The sequence below is a fragment of the Pholcus phalangioides genome, unplaced genomic scaffold (assembly GCF_987345545.1).
Source record: "Pholcus phalangioides strain wild (caught in Gottingen) unplaced genomic scaffold, Ppha-v1.0 ptg000013l_1, whole genome shotgun sequence".
NCBI lineage: Eukaryota > Metazoa > Arthropoda > Arachnida > Araneae > Pholcidae > Pholcus > Pholcus phalangioides.
Genome location: NW_028301606.1, coordinates 23,881,774 through 23,902,218, shown reverse-complemented (window position 1 = coordinate 23,902,218; position 20,445 = coordinate 23,881,774). Strand labels below are relative to the sequence as shown.

At 38.5% G+C, this 20,445-nt stretch overlaps 1 protein-coding gene across 1 annotated transcript in view; it reads right to left on the bottom strand.

Moving 5' to 3' along the window:
• LOC149078824 (inactive pancreatic lipase-related protein 1-like) overlaps positions 1-11,824 on the bottom strand; it is a 28,168-nt gene extending 16,344 nt beyond the window's left edge. Inside the window, exons 1-2 of the mRNA XM_089240970.1 lie at positions 11,391-11,824; positions 9,527-9,801 (exon numbers count right to left, since the gene is read on the bottom strand). Of these exons, the coding sequence (XP_089097096.1) occupies positions 9,527-9,801; positions 11,391-11,604 (489 nt within the window). The 5' untranslated portion in view covers positions 11,605-11,824. The remainder of the gene's footprint in view (positions 1-9,526; positions 9,802-11,390) is intronic.
• Positions 11,825-20,445: the final 8,621 nt, after the last annotated feature.

Here is a 20,445-nt window from a genome sequence, read left to right as displayed (position 1 = left end):
TTGCCTTCCTTCACGGGTGGCAGTATTGATCAAACTGAATCTGACTTATTGTTTCTCACAGAAACCATCACTAACACTGCTAAGGAATCCACCCGAGATGCTCCCACTAATAATCCACTGGGTATTCCCCGCTGGATTAAGGAACGCATCAAATTAAAAAACAAATTTAGGAGGAAATGGCAAAGAACGTTAAATCCGTACAACCAAGATAGATACAGATCTATAAAAAGAGAAGTATCTAGAGAAATCAAAGAATTTATGAGTGAGCGTTACTTCAGCTTTTTACGTGAGGCAAATTGTGCTGATGGCACGGTATACAAAGTGTATAAAACATGTAAGTCCACTTATTCGAGGATTCCTCCGATTGTCGGCACAAGCGGAACAGTATATAGTGACAATGATAAAGCGGAAATATTTGTTGACACATATGAGAGACAGTTCTCTCCATGTGATAACACTCCTCCTCAGCTTATTGCCAGTATTGACAGAGAAGTTCAAAGTATTCTTTAGGGATATTCCCCCAGAACAACCCTCTGCTTTATTTCCTACGAACACTGAAGAAGTAACAAACATTATCAAAAACCTCAAAAAGAAAAAAGCACCTGGTCAGGACACCATCACCAACAACACTATCAAGAATCTCCCCGAAAATATGGTTCGCCAGCTGGTCAATATATTCAATGAATTACTCCGTACAAACCACTTTCCGGCAGAATGGAAACTCGCTAAAGTTAAGGTCATCCCCAAAGCTGGACATGATCTGCACTATCCACAGAATTGGCACCCAATCTCACTTCTCAGTTCATTAGGGAAACTTTTTGAGAGAGTGGTAGCCATCAGACTACACAAATTTGTAGAGGACAATAACATTATCGGTCCAGAGCAGCACGGTTTCCGCAGCAAGCACTCGACCACCACTCAATTATTGCGGTTCGTAGAACGAATTCAAGAAGCCAAAATTTATAAAGACACTGCAGCAGTAGCCTTTATCGATTTAAAGAAATCTTTTGATAAAGTTTGGCACAATGGGCTGCTGTTTAAGATGATTCGCATGGGAATGCCGTATAACATCAAATTTGTGAGCAATTATCTCGACTCGCGCTCCTTCCGAGTACAGATAAAGGACTCAATATCTAATTCTAGACAGATTCGTTCATCAATAGCTCAGGAAAGTGTGTTAGGTCCCATCCTACACAATTTTCATATGAATGACTTCCCAGTTGCCCCTAAGGGTTTCACCGCTCTTTATGCCGACGATAGTGCCCTTTGTTGCACAGATAAGGACCCTGGCAAGGCCCTTTCAAACTTGCAAGAAATGGTAAGATTGGTCGAGCGCTGGTGTGTGCGAACCCGTGTTGAACCGAATTCAGATAAAACCAAATTCATGAGGTTCACTAACAAGTCCTCATTACCACAACAAGCACACATAGAGGTACAAGGAGTTATAATCAACCCAGTCATTCACAATAAATATTTGGGGGTGATAACAAATTCTGCAACAAAGGGCACTATCGTCGGCATAAAGAGCGGTGAAACCCTTAGGGCAACTGGGAAGTCATTCATATGAAAATTGTGTAGGACAAGAGATTCAGTTTCTCCCGGCAGTGTGTTGATGCCATCCGTTGGGTGACCGTGGCCTCGGTCATGCTCAACAGACTAAGCCACAGACCCTCAAGTCTTTCAATTTAAATAAAATTATTCTGTATAAGATGGCAATTAGACCGATTCTTCTGTATGCTGCGCCTGTCTGGTTGTTCTCGAAGAAAATGAATATCATCGCTCTGGAGAGATTTCAGAACAAGACTGAGGAGATACACCGGACTACCTTGGTACGTTAGAAACGTTAATATCAGACGTGATTCCGGAGTGGCTGATGTAACGTCATATGCAAAGAAACTGGCAAAGAACTTGATAAATTGATACTTTGATAAATTGAACGATTCTGAAATTCCACACCTGGCGGAGATTTCATCATACGACAGTAGACACAAAGCACGATTAAAAAGATCAAAAAATTTTCTACACATGCCTCGACCTGTGTTGCCAGGTCTATGAACATTTGAAAACTTTTGAAAGAAGAAAAAAAAAACCCTTGGGTCTCAGGTGAACCTACGTCTTCACCCACCTTATTAGAATCTAACTATCATTGCAAAGCGCACTACTGCACAGGAATTGGCAGAGTCATGATGAAGGGGGTTTGATGGATTATAACTAGCCATTGGAACCCCGTTTCACCAATTACGGTTTTCGGTTTTCGATATTGACTATATTTCTAATTCAAAACTTACACCAGGAGCCGCGGTGCGCCTCCAGCCTTTGTCAGGATCACCGTTCCGCGACGACTCTGACAAAGGTTTTTCGAAAAGATTATTTGTTAAACAGCTCTCGAGAACCAGCGGAGTTCGCGGATAAGCATTAAATAGGGGAAAGGGGCACCGCGGGATGGAAAGCGTTTGAGAACCTCTGACTCTTACACAATCCTTCAAGTCGATGCTTAACTCCCTGAGGTCAAAAGAAAACACTTTGCAGAGAAAAAAACAACCCACACATTTGTGGCATCAGGGTCTGAAAGGGTTAACGCATGGTGGATCCAACCGGACACAGCCCGAGGGCCTCAAGTGCATAATAATGAGAATCTGGTAATTTTCTAGAGTAAGTATATGAACTAGTAGTTTCGCGTATTTCTAGCCAGGTAAAGAGCCTCAGAAAAATAATTTTGGCCGGGGGACTAGGATGCTCTTAAGACTGCCCTGAAATGACTGCCCACATGGGGGTTATTATTATTATTTTTTTTTTTTTTGTGGCACGATTTGGAAATGGGATTAAAATTTGGAATACCCGTTGGCAACCTCATTCGATCTGGAATCATTCAGCTGTACCGTAAAACATTTTTTTGCACTGGATGTGGGAATAAAATATTGTCTTACTGAACAAGATAGAAGTCCTGGACACATTTTAAAAATTAATAACGAATCAACCAATTGACATAAAAAGGTGCGGTTCGCACTGAAATACTTATGGACTACAGATGGAATTAAAAACAAAAGTTCAAATTTCACCCAAAAAATGAAGCAAACGGTGCATAATTAAACCCTTACCTGTGTTGCCCGGACTGGGTTCGCCAACTTCAATAGTATAGGTTTCTAGTATGGAACGATTTATTTTTTTTTTTTTATATATATATATATATATATATATATATATATATATATATATATATATATATATATATATATATATATATATATATATATATATATATATATATATATATATATATATATATATATATATATATATATATATATATATATATATATATATATATATATATATATATATATATATATATATATATATATATATATATATATATATATATATATATATATATACACACACACACACACGGTAACTGGAGATATACTTAATTCTCATATCGTTTCCCCCAGATGCTTTACCGTAAAGTCCACCAGGTATGAGCGATAATTGCCGGGCTAAGTGTACCAAAAACTATTTTTAAGGCGAAACGGGAGAAATTAGTATCACAGAGAAAAAACATGGCAGCCGCATCATTTGGTTATGCCATTTACAACTAGTGAAGCTGATTCGACACTGGAATTATGTAGCAGTGGTGTCAGAGGCGCAGGTTGGCGTGTGCGCAAGAGCAACGGAACCCCCGTTGCAGAAGGCCCCGCATACTCGGAAACAAGAGCGAGATAAAAAAAAAACGTGACCATAAAATATTGTAGCTGCTCTTTCAGTAATGAAAATGTTGGTGAAAATATCTTAAGTAATACACTATTATTTAGTAAATATTTCCTATAGTATATCAGTACCACGAAAGTCCATTTCCCCATGATTGGTTCCGACTGTTGATACGTTGAACAATTTCTATTAAAAAATCAAATTTTTAGCTCTGCATCACTTAGCCCTGTCATTCCACCAAGCACGGATAAAGGAGGAGAACCTATAATAAAGGAAAATAGGCCTCTCTCTCTATCCCTAAGAATACGAGACAATTGCGTTTATTATTATGACAGCTTAAGTTACATAAAACTATCACATTTCAATATGACCGCCCATTGAAGCTCAAGCTACATCTAAACGGGGAAAAAGGGTGCTCACATGTTGAAATATGGGTAGTTTTATGTAAAGCAAATATTGCCATAAACATGAACTCCCTTAACTGTGAAATATGTTTCGGAAAAATGCATCAAAAATTGGGCTTTTTTCCTTGTTTAATTTCGTGGATATATATATAGTATATAGCCAACTAGATGCCTCGCAGAGCCGCCCTTAGGAAGGAGTGTGACAGGTGCAGTCACACCAGGCCCGCACTTACGGTAAGTCATCAAAGCTTTCGCCTCTTGAATTGTTTTTGCATTATTTCTGAATTTTCCCCAATTCTGGAGCTATTTCTTTAATTAAAAATCCCCATCAATTCTGAAATTTTTTCTACCGTCAATTTTGGAATTATTTCTTTCATTAGTTCTAAATTTTTCTCGATTCTGAAATCATTTTTCATTAGTTGCAAATTTTCACTCAATTCTGGAATTATTTCTTTCATCAATTCCAAAGTTTTCATCAGTTCTGGAAACAGTTTCTCTCATTAATTTAAAATTAAATTCAGTGATGAAATTTTCATCAATTTACTTTAATAGTGTTTAAAACTTTAATAGTGGTTTTTGTACGGACATTTCTCAGCATTCCTGTATATTCCGAAATAATAGATGCCGATTTCCTTCCCCCAAAAGGCATATAAAATCGGGAAAAGAGGGAACTAAACCCGAAATTGTCAAAACTTAATTGGCCAGGGTCTGGTAAGGGCGGCTCTGGGCCCACGTTTTCACCTCGATAAAATATAGAGGGATTTAACTCAATTTTAATTGTAACACTCTTCCGGCTTACGGACGGAATTTGGTCAAAAGTCGTAGGAGTGGCTGTATCTTGACGGAAAATGTAATATGCGGTATATTACACGAATATACGAGATCTGATGCTTTTCCTTCCTGAGATCTTATCTACGAGGAAGCTTTTTCGAAAAACGGAACAAGTTTAGACCATTTATATATTTCTATTACAACTTGGCGACTTCCTCCAGCTCAAGTGAAATATAGTTAATGAAAGCGCTGTCAACTTTTTCAATTCTATTTCTCACGATATCGTCTCTGTGGGTGCGATTCCTTTCTTTGTGATGAGAGATCAGGTATCTAGATACAGATCTGGTTTACCAGAGCCACCAATGTTATATAGGTCAAGATTTGGTGTGGTGGAGGGGCCATGTGTCGTAATCTTGTCCCATTATTTCCCACCTTCTGCCGAATTCGATGTATGAGCGTCCTCGGGCAGCCCCCATTAATGCCATTTCCTGTATCGTAAATTTACTTGTGAAAGCAGGAACGTCGACATAAATTACATAATAAGTTTGATAAATATCCATGTTCAGATACACAGTCAACGCCGCTTAATGTGATTGCATAGGGTTTCTGATAACAATAACCGATACATTATCGGATAACTATATCCGAAAAAAATTACGTTCCCATGTTGAGTGACCATACATACAAATGGGAGGTATGCTTAACGAGTATTGGTTAAACGTGACAACACTGTTTTTCTTTCTCGCGTATTTGGCTACAGAATGTTCAAACGTTCCTGTTTTTTTCTTTAAAATTTTAAAAAACTTCTTAAAAAGCTAAAATCTTGAATTTTTTTTATTCACACATTGTGAGGCGTTAGAATGAAACGGTAATGTATATCATGAATTACTTTTTTTAATTTACAATAACCTCTATAAAGCCAATATCACGCCATTGTAAAAGCAGCTCTAAATGTACATGGATCACAGTGAACACCGATTACGGAAACGTTCGTCAACAAAAGGGAAGGAATGGAAAACACCTTTTAGCCTCCTAACATAGTTTTGCAGCCTGATAAAGGCTGCTAGTCTTGCCGCTGTGGTGGTCGAGTGGTTATAGTGCCGGACTCGTGATGCGAGGATCCGGGTTCGAACCCCACAGTGGTGGTCGGCTGAAGTTGGTTTTCTGTGGTTCCCAACTTCAAGGCGCAAATGCGAGCCGATCCCCCCGTTAAAAAGTCTCGCCACAGAGAGCAACAGTCCTACAACGATAAATAATTCAATCATAACACTTCACTCACTGTTAGAAAAACTGGGGGCAGATGACAGTACTACATATAACAAGCATTACACAGAAACAAACTTTACGTCAGGTTGCACTACACGTACACGCACATTCCCGCATGTACCGATTCGTTGGGGGTTCCGCGGGGGGAGGGGGGGGGTGATGTAGCAGTAGTAGGTAGGGCCTCCAAAAAATGGCTCGGGGATCCATGATGTTCATAAGTCAGCCACCTCGTTGGGCAATTTGCCTGTTGTGGCGTTGTATTTGTATTGTATTGTATTGTATTTGTATTGTATAACGGAAACTTACAGGGGAAATGACAAGTTTGGATAAACCTTAACTTCACAGAATGCGCAAAAACAAACATTTCGAAAGAAAAAAAAAATATTAATAAGAATTCGAAGTCCCAATAACAAAAACGAATTATTTCCCTCATGTTACGATACCGGTCCGTTCCGTTCTTTGGTAAAGTAATAATAATAATACCCGTGAATGTGATAACATTGTCAGTGATTTTAATAAGTTGCGTCAACTGTATTTCATAATACTCTAATGAATTACTTTGTTTGACGAAAATTATTCAATTCAGATGACAGGCTTACTTTCCGAATCAAAAATGACAGTCTACGTTAGGAGAGTCACTGTGCGGTCGCGTGGGCATCGTGCTGGACTCTCATTGTGAAAATCCAAGTTCGAACCCCGTTGACGGCACAGTGGTGGCCAGCGAATGAGAGCCGGTCTCCCATTTAGAAAAGTCTGTGCAGAGAGCAGGTGTGTAAACGGTACAAATATTCAATCATTGTACTTCACTTCTGAAACAGATGCCAGCACTGAAAAAGCAGACAACACTAGATAAGCATTCAGACTGTTAGATACACACGCTTACAGTTCCAGCACAACTCACTAGTTATAAAATTGCCCGTGGCGATAGACCAGAGTTGTTTGAAAGAAAGCCCTACACAACATGATACTGACATAACATGAATAATTCGAGAATTTACCATCTTTACTTCAAAATATAAAACAGATGGTGGCAGCAGCAAATACACGTAATAAGCAAAAGTCGGACAACATAGATATGTTAGCACCCTGCATATACATACATGTTCCAACATGTACCGATTCGTTAGAAATTCAGCAGAGGAATGTGTACGAGTTGCATGTTCGATTTAGTAGTGGTAGTCAACGTTCATAGACATGCATGTGTTTCACGTGAATCAAGTCTATTTTATATGCGTACTTTGCTCCTCTTGGGATTATGGGGGAAGGAAATTTTTTTTTTTTGCTGCTAAATTTTGGTCAACCTCATTCTCGAACAGAGGTTCTTAACCTTCTGGATTCCCACGAACCCCCTGTGCCGATTAAATGAAAGCTACTGACTTCTTTGCAAAATAATATTCAGTATATAACAATGTAAAAAACAATGAATTGTTTCCTCATCCAAGAGCTCACGATCCCCCCCCCCCCATCCTGAAATCTCTCCAAAGCCCCCAGCTCTAGAACTTTCTAAAGTGGAATTTCTGTTGGTCACGAGACAGTTTCGTGAAACCCAAACGAAAGGTGAATACTTCTCCAAAATTAGATTGGCTACTGCCAATGGAAAATTTTACAGCTTACGATACTGCGAAACACCCCCAAAAAAAATCCGCTGATCATTGGCATAGATCCAGAGGAAAGGGGAGCGATCACCCCTTCATAGAGTCGGATGATGTAGGAAACATTGATCTATCTGTCCCGTAAAATACAGACGATCCTGCAAATCACATTTAGTCACCACACCCAACACATTGCCCTGGATCCGTGCCTGCCCGGAAATCCGGGGAACACTAGGTTAAACTTATGATTTAGTGATTCCCGATCTGTTGTACGCGTACCACTTCGGTTCTAGATAAGCTATTCAAACCTACTACACACTTCCAGAAGTACACAAGCTTTCCTACTAGTCTATTCACAGGGGCGCTAAGCGGGATACAGCTATGGCTCCCACAAGGGGTGGGCTGACAAGGCTCCAGCCCTGGGGCCCGGGATTATTCTCATTTTTGTTTGTTTTTTCACACTATAAATTCATCATAAAGGGGCCCGTGAAAGATCCCAGCCTAGGGGCCGTGATTCAGGATGTGAGGGCCATGGCTACAGCCCAGGGCAGCAGATTTGTGTAATTGGTGGTCAAGAACATTAAATTGGAACGGGAGAAGGTCGGCAAAGCCTCAAATCCGCCCGATATATAGACAAGCCTTCTCACACATTTATAGCAATACAGGAGACATTTAACCCTTAAGGCGTTAGCATCGTCCGTAGACGATGAGCGTAGTAGCTTGCTCAATCATCCTCCGATGATTTGAAATGGGTTTTTTCAAGATGAAATTCATAAAAAAACGTATCGGTGGTGCGTATACATGTTTTATTTTTATTATTATTTCTCTATTCTCTTAGGGTACGTACGTCCACTCACATACAAAGTCACAGAGCACGTGTTCCGCGACAATGTTTAACGCATAACCCCCCCCCCCCACATTCTGGAGCAGGGCTCCTAGGCTGCGATCTTTTGCGGGCCCCCAAGTCGGACTTTTCACGGGCCCTTCTACAGTCAATTTATAGCGTAAAGCTGCAAAAAATGATGAGAATTGTTCTGGGTCCCCCAGGGATAGAGCCTTGTTACCACCTCCCCTGTGGAGGGGCCATGGTTCAGCGACAAACGCAGAATTTCGAACAGTGCTTTGCAACTTTTATCTGTGAAAAGTCTAAGTCGCAGAATACGTCCACTCATATACAAAATCGTGAAACACGTGTTCTGCGACTTGTCGCTCGATAAATCGAGAGATTGGCTGCGTGACTTTGTATTATATATGAGTATGAACATAGCTTTACAGGCTTGCTTGCACTGTACGTACACAATAGTGTAGTAGTAGTACGGTGTGCGCCTCAAATCATTAATATTTCTGTGACAGTGGGTTCGAAACCTTTTTTAGACTATTGAATTTGCGAAGTTTGAGATCGATTGCCATCTATTTATATCATATTTTTTAACTCATTAATTTGTTTTATGATTCTACAACTGGGCCGTAGACCTCTGCGGGTCCAGACACCTCCCAAATGGGAACCTCTGCTCTATAAAAATATAAACACAAAGGCCACAACAGGCAAATTGCCCATCGAGGTAGCTGAAAAAAAGATGTCCATAAAAATGCTTGACAATTAAAATGTTAATTTTGAGCATGAAATTAGTTGTTTTTTTAAAATAAGAGTTTTATCTGAGTTTTAATGCAAATCAGATTGCTTTACTCTCTGCTGACCAAAGTTTGTAAAGAAAGGCTCCCAGGTTGGTTTTTGAAATCTTTACAGATCCAAATAATCGAAAAATGCATAAAGATTGCAAATACCTGTATCCATTTCTGATGCCCGTGTTCAAGGTACCCGTGGATGATGAACTTCACCGGCTGGCTGGGATCGAGGTGATTGTGTTGGACGAAGGAATCGTTCTCCTCGGGCTTGAGACGATCGAAAACGTCAGGATTCCGCCTCGTCTTCAGAAAGAACTTGACGTCCAGCACATCGGGATGTAAAGGGAACAAGTTCACCGGCCTGTAGATGGATAGGAAGGGTTCCCCTATCGAGAAACAACCCCAGCGGCCGTAACATCTTTTCAGGATCACGTCTAAAATAGATCGAATCGGAATAATAAAATAAAACAAACATTCGAATAAACGGGGAGGGAGGGTTATGTCTTATCGACCATGTTGGATCTAAAAAAAAACTCTCTCGCAAATTGAAAGCAAATAAATTATTTCATGCTCTACTTTCCGTAATCTTCGTACATGGATGAGGTCAAAGTTATGAGTTTTCGCCCGATTTAGATTTTATTTATGATCTCTCTCTGAATATTACGACGAGTTACACAGTCACGCTACTCGTAAAACTGCATCGGAGAGTTTTGGAAAAGAACATGTCAGTATGTCGGAGATTAGATATACCTTTATATAACAATGTCTAATCTCACGTGCGTCGTTCAGACTGCACTCTTTTAAGATGACAAGAAACAGACTAACATTTCAGGGCCGATCCCATCTGATTATGAGTGCTAATGCTTTCCTTTCAAAAACTCCAACCCGGAATCTACGGATCAAAAATACATTGAGCAAACCAATCCATCATCATCGATCATTTTTCATAAGACGAGCAAATAAGGACCTCCTCAAAACCTCCACCGCCATAAACTAAACATTTATAAAATTCTGATCGATCGCCAAATTTTGAAGATCAACGGTGTTTTTCTGACGTAAGTGATACACTGTAAAAAAACCATGGATAATCGGCAGTGCCGTCTTAACGCATGGGGCCCACCCGGCAGTGCCGTCTTAACGCATGGGGCCCACCCGCCCCCCCCCCCCAAGTGCAGAAGGGCATCAGGATTATGCGATCTGGTTAAGAATTTTGAGATTAAGCACTTGAATTCGTAGGCAGAGGTATTTCTAGTCAGATGGGGGCGAAACCTCAGAAAAATCGATTTGCCCGAGGGCTCGTGAAGCTCTCTGGAAGACGGCCTTGATAATAGGTTAGTTATATAAGTGAAGTAAATATCACAAGGGGGTTCTCTAAACTCTTCTTTGGGACAAAAGATTGCTTATGTTATAAAATCAGATCGAGAGAGAGAAGTTCTACAATGTTTTGCATTTTTCTAGTCAAGTGAAAATAGTGCTGATAAAAAGAATTGATTTTCTTAATTCATTGATACAAATACAAAGTCGGCGAATCGCCTAACGAAAAAGCTGAAAGGAATATACAAATACAAATTTCGAGTTCATTCTCCGAGAAGGGTCATCTTTGTAGGATCCGAATTCATTTTGAAGGATCGTTATTGAAGGATCCGAATTTCATCTCTAAAGGATCATCTACGAATAATCCCAATTCCTCCGTGAAGAATCATTTTCAAAGCATCCGAATTCATCTCTGAAGGATCATCTTCGTAAATACGCAGGATTCAAGAAAACAAATGTTTTCATAAATACACAAGGGGAAACGATTGCGCAATTGCTTTCCATGTCATGAAAACGGGGTCAAAACGACCAAAACATATCCAGAGATCATGTGTCTAAACATGTGATCTCCAACTAATCGGATATTTACTTCTATTTACTTGTACGGATAAATTCGTTACCGTAATTTTTTTTTCATCAATTATCGTAAACAAATAGGATCAAAAATGTTTAGAAACAAAACAAAAGAAAACAATGCGGTCTACTTTACCTTGATCTACGGTAGAAGAGGAGGCCAGGGGCGATCCGACCTTGATGCGACTCGTCTCGCCGATACTGTTGATCTCTTCCGGGTTATTGTAGTTGATGCTTATGCTAATGCCAGTGGCGTCGGGTACAAGGCGTAACGACCCCCCGGCAAGGTTAAAAACGAGAAAGCACAAGGTAACTCTAGCAGTCGTAGCGATACCGTAGCACTCCTCCATCAGATCTAAACAAGCCCCAGCAAAGTTCAGTCTACCTCTCCCTTATTAGTTGGGTAATAATAACACAGTCAGTAGGTTATTCGCCTTTGGGCAAACTGATGCTCCTGTGTTGGGGCTCGCCTCTGATGAATCTCGTCCAGAAGCAGCAAGCACATCCATTCAAAAACATCTATATAACAAACTTGTCTCTTTTCGGGCTCGTTCCTATAATCTCGTTATTTTTATTATTTTTCTTTTCCTTTTCTTTTATTTATTTTTTTTTTTATTTCTTACTTACTATCCCGTACTACGCCAACCTACGTACGCTCTGGCGTTGAAAGTGAACGCCAAGACGTTCGCCAACTCATACCTGTCACTCTGGTTTTGATTCGAGAGCACCGCTGAAAGAAAAAAAGAGGGTGCAATGGGTTGATTGATCATAATTTGAGTATAATTACGATGGCTCGCCTTGCTTGAATGGTGTTGACCTTTTGGTCTTGGGGTCTGGAACCTACCTTCGCTGGTGTGATCTCGTCAATGACAAAAGCTATTATAACCTACAATGAAATTTGATTTAACAAATGTTGTACAGTCGTAGCAGGTGAGGGAGTTAGTGAACGTGAACTCCCTCTTTAGAGGGGGGTTTATTCCAGGGGTCTTAAACGCATGGTCTGCTAGCTGCATGTGGTCCTTCGGAGGTTTTGCTGGTGCCCTCTGATAATTTTTAGAAAATGGATAAAACTTCGAAAGACTATTGAATAAGAAAATGGGTAGAAGCTGTGTATCACCGACACGATCGCCATTTTCAACGTGAATGCGTCTTTTAAATCTACACGCTGCGATACCATTTGTTTCGTCTGTTAAGAGAAAACCGGAGCATTTTGAGATTTGTTTCAGTAAGATTCCTATCCATCTCGTAAATGTTATTGCCAAAGTCCAAAATCAGTCAATTCGCCAACTGGCCAATCAGTCAATGCGCCAACTGGCCGGCCCCTCTATATCGATCCCAATATATCGATTCTTAATACATCGATATTCCGATTCCTTTGATTGTTAGGGTTGCCATAGCTAACTATAATCATAAATGGTTAAAGTTATCACACAAAAAAATACGTCAAAGTGGTGATGGCCCCTAATCATAAAAAGATGGATATGCAGGAGCCGGCCGGTTTGCGATTTCGGTCTTTGGCAGCGACATATATATTTTCTGAGATGCGGTGATGAAACAATTACGTTACGGAAGTGTACCGCGCATTCAATCCCGACCTCCTAGATTATGCGTGTTATTTAAGAGGTCGTGATCCGGTACGTAAACCAGGAGACGTATCAACATCAGAAAGGTATTGTTGTGTGAGTTGCCCCTGTGAGATCTATTCTTATACCATTGGCGTCTATGTGTGTTTTCTAATTTTTAGACTCGTAGCCTAAAACAATTTCGTTACGAAAGTGTACCTCACATCTGGTACGTAAACCAGAACACATCAACATTAGTGAGGTACTGCTAGATTTATCTTAACGAGACCTATTCGTAGACACCACAAAACGTTCACGTGCTGTATGTACTTATTGCGATATGAGCGTATAATCATTTTTGTCACACACACAGTGGTCATTTTCCGCACAACGGGGGTTAATTAGACCGGGACCTACAATTTATTGCCGATTCTGAACAGCAGCGTCCGACATTTTGCATTTTTTATGCTCACCGAAGGGTGTGAGGGACTCCCTTCAGAAGCAATCGTTTTCTGCGGTCATGTTGGCGCCGTTTCCGTTGTACTTCGCGTCAGGGAAGTTTCTGACAACAAACGAATCGGGTATCGAACTCACGACACTTAAACATCCTTTGGTAGAGTATCTTATCGACCTGGACTACCGCGCCCTATGAGCGTTTGTAGAATTTCATTACGTTTCGTTACGCCACCTTTTCGGAGATGCACCTGGCCTGAAGATGGTCTGAAAGATGATTCAAAAGGTATTAAGAATTGTGAGATGCTTCCCAGATTTACCAGTAACGCATACAATGCATTACCAGGGCCGTTTCAATAACGTGAGAAAGCCCGATGACCTAACAGAGTTTGGGGCCGCTGATTTTATATATTTCAGGACACAAAGGTCGACATCCAAAAAAGGCAAACCTAATCGCAAAATTTACAGAGATGCTGAAAAACACCTTAATGAAAAAAAAAAATTCATTTTTTTTAAAAGAATTATTCCCAGAATTATATACTGTAATTATTTTGTAATTGATGAAAATTTCGAATTAGCGGAAGAATAATTGCACATATAATCAAAAATTATTGAAATTGCTTTGTAGTAGATAAAAAATTCTAAATAGTGGAAGCCAGATTTATTAAAGTTCCAGATTTATTAAAAATAATAATTTTAGAATCAATTAATCAAATAATTTTAGAATCAATTAAATAATTTTAGAATCAATTAATCAAATAATTTTAGAATCAAATAATAATACAATCAAATAATTTTAGAATCAATTAATCAGATAATTTTAGAATCAATTAATCAGATAATTTTAGAATCAATTAATCAAATAATTTTAGAATCAATTAATCAGATAATTTTAGAATCAATTAATCAGATAATTTTAGAATCAAATAATAATACAATCAAATAATTTTAGAATCAATTAATCAGATAACTTGAGAATCAATTAATCAAATAATTTTAGAATCAATTAATCAAATAATTTTAGAATCAATTAATCAGATAATTTTAGAATCAATTAATCAGATAATTTGAGAATCAATTAATCAAATAATTTTAGAATCAATTAATCAAATAATTTTAGAATCAATTAATCAAATAATTTTAGAATCAATTAATCAAATAATTTTAGAATCAAATAATAATACAATCAAATAATTTTAGAATCAATTAATCAGATAATTTTAGAATCAATTAATTAAATAATTTTAGAATCAATTAATCAAATAATTTTAGAATCAATTAATCAAATAATTTTAGAATCAATTAATCAAATAATTTTAGAATCAAATAATAATACAATCAAATAATTTTAGAATCAATTAATCAGATAATTTTAGAATCAATTAATCAAATAATTTTAGAATCAATTAATCAAATAATTTTAGAATCAATTAATCAAATAATTTTAGAATCAAATAATAATACAATCAAATAATTTTAGAATCAATTAATCAGATAATTTTAGAATCAATTAATCAAATAATTTTAGAATCAATTAATCAAATAATTTTACAATCAATTAATCAAATAATATTAGAATCAATTAATCAGATAATTTTAGAATCAATTAATCAAATAATTTTAGAATCAATTAATCAAATAATTTTAGAATCAAATAATAATACAATCAAATAATTTTAGAATCAAATAATAATACAATCAAATAATTTTAGAATCAAATAATAATACAATCAAATAATTTTATAATCAATTAATCAAATAATTTTATAATCAATTAATCAAATAATTTTAGAATCAATTAATCAAATAATTTTAGAATCAAATAATTCTAGAATTTCAAAAAATCAAACAATTTTAGAATTGCTGATAAGGTTTTCGCGGCCATCATTTGATAAAAATTGTTTTTTCGGGTTCGAAGACCGTCGTCCGTTTGAGTTTGTTCTCAACGTTTCCCCAACACTAGTGGTTGGCATCATCAGGAGAATTGATAAACTGGATCAAAGTCAAGTTTTCCGGCTTGTTTGTTCCGGCAAGTTTCCGGGAAAACTTGACTTTGATCCAGTTTATCAATTCTCCTGATGATGCCAACCACTAGTGTTGGGGAAACGTTGAGAACAAACTCAAACGGACGACGGTCTTCGAACCCGAAAAAACAATTTTTATCAATTTTAGAATTTCCAAAAAATAAGTAATTTCAAAATTACCAAAATAAATAGTTTCAGAATTACCAAAAAATTTCAGAATCATTTAAAGTAATTTCAGAATCATTTAAAGTAATTTCAGAATCATTTAAAGTAATTTCAGAACTTCAAAAAAAAATTACTTTTAAAAAAGAAGTGGTTAATCAAAACCTTCTTCAGAATGGTAAAATAAATTATTTCATAACTAATCAAAATTGGAGATTTCAGAATGAATGTAAACTTGTTTAGTTACATTTGTCTCTGTTTAACACGGGGGGGGGGGGGACGTTGGAAGTGCCGTCTTAACGCATGGGCCCGTCCGGGCACGGCCCGGGGGGTCTCAAGAGAAGAGGGGCCTCACAAAAGTGAGATCCGGTTGAAATTTTCTAGGATTTGCCAGATAGGGCTTCCGAAAAACCACTTGGCCCGGGGGCCCATGATACTCTTAAGACGGCTCTGTGCGTTGGCCCATCTATTATACAGGATCCATAGCAAACAGGGGGTATGGCATTTTACTGACGAATCATTAACCCTAGAGACATACATCCATATAACGTGTAGCACTCAGCTATGTGTCATTCTTGTCGCAAAGAGTTTTATATAATTAACTTTTTATACGATTCCTCCACCATCCTCTAACTTCCAATTAGAAAGTTGGTCCCGTCTCTCCTGATGCCAAAAAAAAAAAATAATGTTTTTAAATGCAATATTCGCTGACATTTCCGAATTCAAAAAAACGGAGGAAGGTCGGTGCAAAAAACAGCTCTAAATGGAGAAAAACCGTTTTACACGCATTTAACGTTACTTTTTCCCAAATTTCCTCTGATTTTCGAACTCGAATATCTCAGATCTCAGTGAATATTGCATTTAGAAACGTGGATTTTTTTTTGTTGGCATCAAAAGAGACAGGGCAACAACTTTCCAGTTGGGTTTTGAGCGCACGGGGACTACAAAAAATTAATATTTTTATATTTCAATAACTATACAATCCCTTGAAACATGAATGACACATCTGAGTACTACCAAAGCCTCCTAGATATAGTTGTATCTAGGAGGCTTTGGTGCTACATTGGTGTGTTTGGAAACTATTTCTGATTGGAAGTATCTCTCTGGGATCAACGGTTCGCCTATAAAATGTCATATCCCCTCTATACACCCTGTATCTTTGTTATGCAACCTGTAAGATGTCGTTGTACATATTACATGACAAGCCCTTATGGATATAGATTCCATCTTACATCGTCCCGGACTACATCCTGCCGCAGGGCACGTAGGTTAGTATCTTTGGTGGGCCCCGTTCTATAGTAAATTTATATATAGTGTAATGAATTAAAAATGTTATGAGAGTCATCTCGGGGCCCAGGGCTGAAGCATTGTCAGTCCCACCCTTTGGGCGAGGGGGGGGGGAAGCATTCCTCTAGTATCACCATTATATACTTCCATACAAGAGAGGTTTCTTTTTAGCAAAGAAAAAAATGTTTCTACCAGATAACGCGGTATTATTACCAGCGAAAATAAATTTCGCGAATCCCATTTAGCGGTGCAAGAGGTCCACTGCCTTTTTACTGGGGATTCACAACCCAATTGTGGAGTTATAAAAAAATTAATGTTAAGTTAAAAATATACAGGGTGCACAGCAAACGGGGGGGGGGGGATATGGCATTTTACTGGTGGACCGTTGATCCTAGAGGTGCACTTCCAATTGGAAAAAGTTTCCAAATAACGTGTAGCACTCAGCTATGTCATTCATGTTGCAAGGGGCTGTATAGTTATTGAAATAAAAAAAATTAACTTTTTATGTGCCCCCCCCCCTCCTCTAACTTACAATTAGAAAGTTGTTTCCCTGTCTCTCCCCATGCATAAAAAAAAAATTCTTAAGTACAATTATTCACTGAGATTTCCCGCATTTAACGTTTTGCCCGCATTTAACGCTGCTTTTTATCAAATTTACTCTTTTTCGAACTCGAATATCTCAGTGAATATTGCACTTAAAAACGTTTTTTCTTCTTTTTTTTTCGTTTTTTTTTTTTTTTGGCATCAGGAGAGACAAAGCAACAACATTTTAATTGGGTTTTTTCACACGGGGACTGTATAAAAAGTTTTTTTTTTTTCCATAACTGTACAGCCCCTTGAAACATGAATGACATAGCTGAGTGCTACACGTTATTTGGAAACTTTTTCCAATTGGAAGTACGCTACAGGAATCGACATAATGATGCTACAAAGATGGCGAGATTTGGCATCGAAGAAACGGCACTCGTCAGGAAACCAGAGTACGATCAAAACTTTTTCAAAATCATCACAGGACTGCACTTTTTCAAATACTGTATTTAACTTCAAAGCAAGGGCGTAGCGAGGGGGGGGACTTGGGGGGGTCTGGTCCCCTCCCCCCGAAATGTGAGAAAATGACCGAAAAAAGAAAAAAAGATGGCCAAATCCATTGTTATGTCACTTTGGTCCCCCCCCCCCCGAAATGAAAGTGGTCCCCGTCCCCCGAACGAAATTTCTGGCTACGCCCCTGCTTCAAAGTATTCTGTAACTGTATAAGTTCATTTTCTCACTTAATTTTTTGTGTTGCTTTTGCTGTAAACATGATTATTAGGGTTCGTAATATGCAAAATTATAACATAGTTTGACGTTTAATAGGCTTTTCCTTAACACCCCTAATTTTTTTACTTTTTAACGCTACAAATTAACTACAGAAAGGGCCCGTTAAAAGTCTAACCGAGGGGCCCCGCAAAAGATCCCAGCCTAGGGGCCTCGCTACAGGATGTGGGGGCCATGTATACAGTGATACTTTTTTTTTTTTTTTTGATAGCTTATATACGCACTCTTCATTTCTCTTGAGTGCAAAAAAAAAAGTTATCTTCGTCTTGGCCACAACAGAATATTAAATTCTTTGAATTCTTTAATGAACAGGCGTCACCCACAAGATTCACTTTATGCGCCCAGCATTGGTAGTGCAAAATGTTGTCACACCAAGGAAGTGTTTTTAATAATTTGAAGCACGCAGTTATGTAACGAACGCGCTGAGTTTCTGATACTAGATCCTTTATTTTCGCATTTAGTTTCGTATTCTTTTAAGGTTTCAATTATAGCTTGGAAACACACGGAAGAATTAACGGTAAAATTTAAATTATCGAGATTTTGTAGAAAAAGTAGTAAAAATTCAAACTTTTGCATTTGTTTGTCAAAATTGGCAAAAATTTTGCATTTATCGCATTTAATTTGTGAATTACGCATTTATCGCGGTTAGGGGGTCATTCAAGTATTACGTTAGTATCGGGGAGGCTTCGGATTTGCTGACTTTTTATGACGGGGGGGGGGGGAGGTGGGTTTGAACAGGGGCGTAGCCAGAAATTTCGTTCGTGGGGGGGGACCAAATTGACAGAACAATGGATTTGGCCATCTTTTTCCCTTTTTTCAGTCATTTTCTCACATTTCGTGGGGGGGGGACCAGACCCCCAAGTCCCTCCCCCTCACTACGCCCTTGGGTTTGAAGGTTGCTTACGTCATCAACCATCCCTTTTTGAAGATATGAAATAATCTAAGTTGCTGACGAAATTTTGCTGACAGGGGGGAGATGGTCAGTGTTTTGCTGACGGGGTGGGGGTCATAAATGGCTGAAAATCTGCTTACGTAATACTTGAATGGCCCCTTATTTCGTAAATACGAAGTTACGCATCCCTAATTATCTGGCATTTACTGCCATCTAGGTAACATTTTTTAAAACTTTAACACAAGTGGTTTTTGTTAAGATTTACGAGATGGCAGCATCAGTCATGTATGAGAGGTGAGGGTTGGCGAAATTGTGTTAAAAAACGCATAATATATATATTTTTTACCATTCTTTCCTGTTAATTAATATTCATTTATTGATTGATAAACATGTATTTGTGCTACAATAACCAACAAAAAGAACAACTCTGCTCTGAGAATGGGCCCTGGGCTTTCTTAAGAGCATCGTGGGGGCCCAGAGATAAGTGATTTTTCTGGAGCTAATTCAGGCAAATTCTCCAAAATTTCAACTAATTCTCATTTTTGTGAGACGCCTCTTCTCCTGAGGCCCCCGGGCCGTGCTTGGATGTTCCCCCCACGCGTTAAGACGGCACTGAGTGGGCATATCAAGTAGAAAGTATGTTCCCCCTGGAGTAGGGCCCCCCTAGGCTGGAATCATTGACGCGCCTCCAAGCTAGATTTCCACGGGCCCTTTTGCAGTGAATTTATAGTATGAAAAACAAAAAAAATGACGATAATTGTCCCGGGCCCCACGGTTCGGGGCTCTAGCCCTAATCCATATACCGAGGATGGGGGGAAAACAAACCTAAAATTATGGAATCGCATTTTTCTCTCCTCATAAGGCAATTATACGTATCTCACATCCATAATGGAATCGCCGATATATCTCCTGCTTTATGGAATATCACCTATCCCTCCTCCATTAAGGATTCGTTCTTATCTCACCTCAATTGTGAACAATTGAGTCCACAAATTGGAAACGCACTTTTCTCTCCCCCATCATGCAATCGTACATACCTTTCCCCTATTATATAAACGCAATTATCTATCCTGCATTACCAAATCGCACCTCTCCTTCCTCCATTATAGAATCCCACTTTTCTCCCTCGTGTATGGAATTGCCATTATATCATCTCAATTATGGAATCCCACTTTTTTCCCTCAATTATGGAATCGCCATTATATCATCTCAATTATGGAATCGCACTTATCCCTCCTGCATTACGAAAACGCTCTTATCTATCCTGCATTATGGAATCGCACTCATCTCTCCTTCATTATGGAATCACGCTTATCTCACCTCCATTATGGAATCACGCTTATCTCACCTCCATCATGGAATCGCACATACCTCTCCTCTATTATATAACCTCACTTATCTCTCCTCCCTTACAGAATCCCACTTTTTTTTCCCCTCATGTATAGTGTGTGTGCGTGCGTGTGTCTTTCATTCTTACCACGCGACGTTTGACTCGTC